Source organism: Fukomys damarensis, unplaced genomic scaffold (assembly GCF_012274545.1).
Source record: "Fukomys damarensis isolate Sample0158 unplaced genomic scaffold, DMR_v1.0_HiC HiC_scaffold_36, whole genome shotgun sequence".
Lineage (NCBI taxonomy): Eukaryota > Metazoa > Chordata > Mammalia > Rodentia > Bathyergidae > Fukomys > Fukomys damarensis.
In genome coordinates, this window is record NW_022900948.1 from 48,941,944 (window position 1) to 48,948,197 (window position 6,254).

At 53.6% G+C, this 6,254-nt stretch overlaps 1 protein-coding gene across 1 annotated transcript in view; it reads right to left on the minus strand.

Annotated features, from left to right (window-relative positions):
• Positions 1-2,596, minus strand: part of Edf1 (endothelial differentiation related factor 1) — an 11,129-nt gene extending 8,533 nt beyond the window's left edge. The window contains exons 1-2 of the mRNA XM_010608961.1: positions 2,576-2,596; positions 2,343-2,429 (exon numbers count right to left, since the gene is read on the minus strand). Of these exons, the coding sequence (XP_010607263.1) occupies positions 2,343-2,429; positions 2,576-2,596 (108 nt within the window). The remainder of the gene's footprint in view (positions 1-2,342; positions 2,430-2,575) is intronic.
• Between the last annotated feature and the right edge of the window lie 3,658 nt (positions 2,597-6,254).

The window sequence follows — 6,254 nt, forward strand, 5'->3', positions numbered from 1 at the left end:
GGTTTTTTGAGACAGGGTCTCACTATGTAGTTGAGACTGACCTGGAACTCACTATGTAGCCCAGGCTGGTCTCAAACTCACAGTAATCCTCCTGCCTCAGCCTCCTGAGTGCTGGGATTACAGGGCCTGGCTCTTTCATTTCCTTTTTTTTTTTTTTGGTACCAGGGATCAAACTCTAGACCTCACACTTGCAAACCAGGCGGTGGAACCACTGAGCTAAACCCCAGGCCCTTAAAATTTTTTTTTTTAATTGTTGTTTTTGTTTTTGGTACCGGTGATCAAACTTGGATCCTTGTGAACATTTTAAAATTTTTAATTGTTTTTTATTACCTTTTAAAAAACATGAGAATCTCACTGCGTGGTCCTGGCTGACCCCAAACCTCAGGCTCCTGAGGAGCTGGGACCATGGTGCCCACTGCGCCAAATCCCACTGCTAGCTGCTTCAGCCTCCCGAGACTGCTCTTCCTTCTGGTGCCTGCACCCTCCGTCCCTTCCTGTTAGTTTGGGCCACCTTGTCCTCCAGGGCCTGCTGCCCGGGCAGCAGAAAATTCAAAACTAAACAGCAGAGGAAAGAGAAGCTGTAGGATTCAGTTGGTTCCTGTTCTCGTTGACGAGGCCAAGCTCTCCACTCTATTTTGGATGGTGAACTCTGCATCCCTGCAATCTTATCTGCAGTAGCCACACAGGGCATAGCAATGATGGCGCCGGCAGCTTTGGGAAAACAGTGAAATCCGGTCACCTGGTGGCAGGCAGCCAGCAAAGCTCAAGTCTGTGGACAGTGGTCACGGTGCGGGCTTTGGAGTAAGTCCGCTAAGGTTCAAGTGCAAGGGCTCATACTTTCTTGCTCTTGACTTTTCTGTAAGCATCTGGAAAATGGAGATGAGATAGCACCTAGCCCAAAATGGAGATGTAAGGACGAGAGAAGGTGATATTCTGTGATGTCCAGTTTCTCACTCTCCCTAGGATGAGATTCTGATGTCAGAGCGAAGTCCAGGGAGCAGCTGGCAGCAGTGTGCCTGGAGAGAAGCCGGTCCCTAGGAGCAAGTCCTGCACATCTCCTGCTCAGCCTGGTGGCTGGGCCCCTACCTGTGTCACCTCACTCGCAGGGGTGAGGACGGGACTGTAGCCTCACTGGGCTGGCCAGGAGGGACTCTGGCACCCAGCCTGCAGGTCCCCAGCCCTGGGTTTGCCCGGGGACACACTTCTGCTACAGCCCAGAGGGTGACCCACGTGACAGTCTTAAGTACCAAGGTTCCTTGGACATTCAAGTGCTTGCCCTTGTCCCCGGGAGCTCATGAGCCTCTGATGCCGTAGACAGGCTGTCCCCCAAGGCACAGCTCTGGGGATACGTGACACAGTGACCATATGCCCTGGTCACAGGCTTCACCCAGCCTGTGTCCCTGTTCTTTGGTAACACCCGCTACACAGGTCAGAGGAAACTGCCACAGTGTGGGTGCTTATTTTAAGTCTGGGGGCCCCTGGGATCTTCATTTGAACTCAGTGATTCTCTTGACTGAAGTTTGAAGGCCTCTAGGTTTGGGCAGATCATACTTTCTATAATATTCTGTGACATGGAAGTGTCCTGAATCATTATCAGATACAGTATCTCGGGTCTGAGGTCTTTCCTAACCATGTCCGTGGCTTCAGTGAAGAAAAAAAATTTTAAATTCAGTTTAATAAAAAGCATTCCTTAGCTGGGCATGGTGGTGCACACCTGTAATCCCAGCACTCAGGAGGCTGAGACAGGAGGATCAATGAGAGTTCAAGACCAGCCTGGGCTACATAGTGAGTTGCAGGTCAGTCTCAACTACATAGTGCGACCCTGTCTCCAAAAACCAAACAAACCCCAAAAAAGCATTCCTTGGTCCAGCAAGAGGAAAAATAGAAGGATAAATATGGCTGATTCATCTGTCAAACCTTAGGATGAGAAAAAGATCAAATTTGACAAAGCGTTTGTCAAATTTGCAGATGTTGAAACTCAAAAACAGAAACTTGACTACTGTATAATGTTATTTATTCCAAAACATAGTATGTTGATATAAATACATCCTTTCTCTCTCGTGCGCGTGCGCGTGTGTCTGTGTGTATCTCACTAAGTTGCTCAGGCTGGGCTCAAACCTGTATCCTCCTGCCTCAGCCTACCAGACTGCTGAGATTACAGGTGTGCACACTATGCCAGGCTCCCTCTTGCTTTTGGAGAAGTTCACTGATGTAATGAATGTTTTGCTCCACTACTCTTGTTCCTCTGGTGTACTGTGGTTCAGTCCCTGGCTGTTTCCCTAGAATGAGTGCATGGACATTCTGGGAGGTGATATGTGGGCCAGTTGCACTGTATTTCTCACCAGCTGCAGACCAATGTGTTCTGGGTAGAGCGAGGTAAGGGAGGTGCCAGGTGGAGGGCAGAGGGTGTGACCCAGATGGGCTCTGGTCTGAGGAAGCAGTGAGAACCAGGCCTGGGTGGCAGGGTCAGAGGTCCTAGGTCCTGAGTTCAAGAGCAGAAGGCTCCTCTGCTGGGGAGGGAGCTGGTGAGCCAAGGGTACCTGGCTGCACAGTGTTGAGGAGTCCCTTGGGTCACCAGGACCGTCACCAGAACCATGTCCGATCAGGGTGACGCTGGTGTGCCCAGGCCTGGCAGCTGGTCAGGATGCAGAAACCTGTGCACAGCAAACCAGGACAGCAGTTCCCGCATGGGCCAACAGATGGCGCAGGGCCTGCAGCTCCTCCGGGAGACCAAGGGGACCAGAGAGCTCTGTCTGCCACCTCCATCCAGTTGGGGTGACCATCAGAACTGGGCCCTGGAGGAGGCTGAAGGGGCTGCCACCCCTGAGCAGCTCATATCCAGGAAGGCTTCCTCTGCAGGATTTTTTTTTTTTTTTGGTGGTGGTACTGGAGATGGAATCCAGGGCCTTTGCACTGAAATAGATCCTCAGCTCTTTTAAAATTTTGAGATAGAGTTTTGCTAAGTTGCCCAGGTTGAGCTTGAACTTGAAATGTCCTGCTTCAGCCTTCCACAGTGCTGGGATTACAGGCATGCACCATTACATCCAGATTCCACAGCCCTGTAGGGACACTGGTCATGGGGAGCAGGAACACTAGGCCACCAGATAAACACTGCTCCATCCTGAGACCCTAAAGGCTGAAGAAGGCCAGGCAAGGGAGGGCGAGGTGGCCTGGACGGGCGCTGGCTCAGGGGTGGCACTTGTGTGAAGGGGGTGGGTGAGAACTCACCTGCTGCAGAGCTTGTGGGGCTGGAGGGATGGGGCCATTGCTGCTTCCTTCTTGGTCTTTCTCTGTGTTTTCCAGCTTCCTGAGCACTTTTGTGCAGCTCACAGCAGAAGCATTTGACACAGCTTTGCCTCTGGGGGCTTAAACAAAGAGATGAACCACAGCTCCCTCCTCTGTGCCCCTCCTGTTCCACCTCTCTCGCCGGCTCTGCACCTGTGGCTGCTCCCTGTCACAGCACAGCCCCCCTTCAGCATCACAGGGACAGCGCCGGGTGTCACGCACTCCTCCTGCAGGCACATGCTGCCCGGGTCCTGGTGACCTTCACTGCCTCTTTCCTCTTCAGGAGCTGTGAGGGGAACCTCGAGTCCCCTGCATTCCCCAGCCGGCTATGGGCTGTGCATTGGGCTGGGGAAGGCCCTGCTGGCACTCTGAAGAGATTCTGGCCCAGAGCTACACTGGGTTTCCTAGAAATGTCCGGTGACTCCAGGGCAGGAGTGAAACCAGCAGCAAAAGGTGATTTTCAAACTCCTGAGGAGGGAGGAGAGCAAGCTCTCAAAGTGAGTAAGCCAATCCCTCTCCTGCTCCCTGCAGACACACAAGGGGTGTCCGACAGGTAGGGCCCTAAGTGGGCCAGGCAATCTACCTGTCGAATAGAATGTACATGCTAGTCTCTGCTGTTCTGACACCTGCCCAGCCTGTGGAAGCTAAGTGGTCACTGTGCTCGAGAAGTGCCCACAGGGCTCAGCTCTGCCAGCACCCACGATGCACAAGCCAGACCAGGGGTGAGCAGTGGGAGGAAAGATGGCAGGGGTCGGGCTGTCCAGGGGCAGTTGCTTGCTTTGGAGAAGCTCAGGCAGTGTGGGAGGCACCGGCAGTCATCCTGCCACAGTAAACAGGGCCTCCCCTCCCCTCTCCGGCCAAGCCAGCACAGCGGGCATCCACCACAGGGTTTGCTCCAGTCTCAGCTCGGGCCCACAGTGGGGCCCTAACACCCTCAGGGCAGGAGGACAGCTGTCCCTTCTTGGGCACCCTGGGGTTGATAGGAAAGGCAGCCATGTGTCCCCACCTCCAGTCTCACCAGAGACCCCATCCTTCAGGAAGTGGGAGGTGTGGTGGCCCCTCCTGGGTCTGCCCAGGGACATTTCTTGCTCCTTTCCTGCCTCCCAGGCTGCAGGGTGTGTGTGACTTTTGCTTTCTTTTTGGCAGGAAGTACGCACATGGGAATCCCCTGAGCTGCCCTAGATCACAGTGAGTCATCCTTTTCAAGAGTGAAGTCAGTCCCCAGAGCAGAGGTGTCGTCAGAGTCAAATTTAAAAGCAAAAAAAAATATATGAGAAAGCCTGCAGAGAGCAGGAAAGTTGAGTATATTGAAACAGCCTGAAACTGGGCAGGCACGCTTGTGGGCACTTGATTGCTGGGATGCCATCTGGGTGTGGATGGGACTGAGGGGTCTCGCACCCAGCTTTTCTGTAGTCACCATCCTGGACCTGGGTTATGACACTCCAGGCTGTCGGGGCTGGTGGAAGGAATGGCTTTCCCACCTAGTCCTGCGAGGGGGGCTGGGCTGCAGCTGACCTGCTTTTTCTCCGGCTGGGTCCTCAGGGTGCCCTGGGACCCTGCCACGTGAATCCAGGAACAGACATCCTATGCACCTGAAGGTGGGAACTCAGAGCTAGCAGCCTCAACGATGCCCTGTGACCACCTGAGTTCCCGGTGACAGGGAAGCCTTGCTGTTGTATTCCAGGAATGTGGGTTTCAGGCAGGGTCTTCCATTCTCGCGCAGTTTCCAGGGCTTCAGGGTCTTGCTGGGTGCCGGTTTCCAGCGGCTTTACCTCTGAGCCTTCTTGTGCTTCGCACAGTGTAAAGGCCTCTGGATTCATCGGACAATGCAGAAGACAAGTGTGTGTGGGGTAATTTGGCAAAGCCCTTTGTGGGACCCTAACCGCTATGTAACCCCTAGTTAGCCAGAATATAGCAGCACACATTTCTTTCTACCCAGCTCCAAGATAAGATTAAAACAGTGTATGGAAGCCTGGTACGGGCAAACGAGACAGCGACTCAAGGCCTTGTTAGAACAGAACAGCCTGAGGTCTGGAGATGAAAGGCCAGGTGCACCGCATAGCTGACTCCCTTAGACAGACGGCAGAAAACCGACCCCGACCCCTGGCCCACTTGCTGTGCTTGCCATCCTCTTCCCTTGCCTTTAAGAAACTGTGCTAACCCCTGTGCTGCGCCTCTCTGAGCTGCTCAATTCTGAGAGTGCCGTCTGGCCAGACTAATAAAGGTCTATTCACCAACGAGCCTGGTGTGTTCCTTCCTGGGTGACTCTCGCTGCTCGACGAGCTCCTGAAGCCTCGCTGAGCTATAGGTCCCAGCATCTCGGAGGCCCTTTGGGCTGTTCAAGGCTCCCGGAAGTAAGGCCCTGGGTCTTGCCTCCGGAGCCATCGTTGGGCTATAGGACTTAGCATCGTGAAGGCCCTTTCGGCTGTTCACGCTCCGTGGAGTAGAAGTGAGACTTTAGGTCTTACACCTTGTCCCGTGAGAACACCCACTGCGATTCCCACCCACGCCCGGCAACTCGGTTGCGGAAACAAAGGATCCACTTCTAGACGTCCCCATTCGCGTGGTCCACATTTCCACAGGCAGGGAGGCCAGAGGTCTTCGGTGGTAAAAGTTACGCAACATAAAGTCTCATTGAAATCTTTAAAAGAGTACAACCTACTCACTTCCAGATGTCTCATCAACTGAAAAGGACACCAGCACTCCATCCAGCCCCAACAACCTGAACCTCCGCGGGAATAGTATACTGGTTCTAAGGCCTGGAGAACAAATTTAAGCAGCCAAGCCGGCATCGCAACCAATTGGCAACCACTGCGGCTCATGCACTCTTTTGGTAGGCTGTTTTATCAGTCCATCAAGTGGCGGTTCCTCAACGGGGAGGAACTGACCAATCGACGTCAGTTATGGTTGTCCTTGCGTTCCTGGTAGGCTCTCGAACCAGTCTGTCAGGAGGGCTGGGGGGCGGGGCG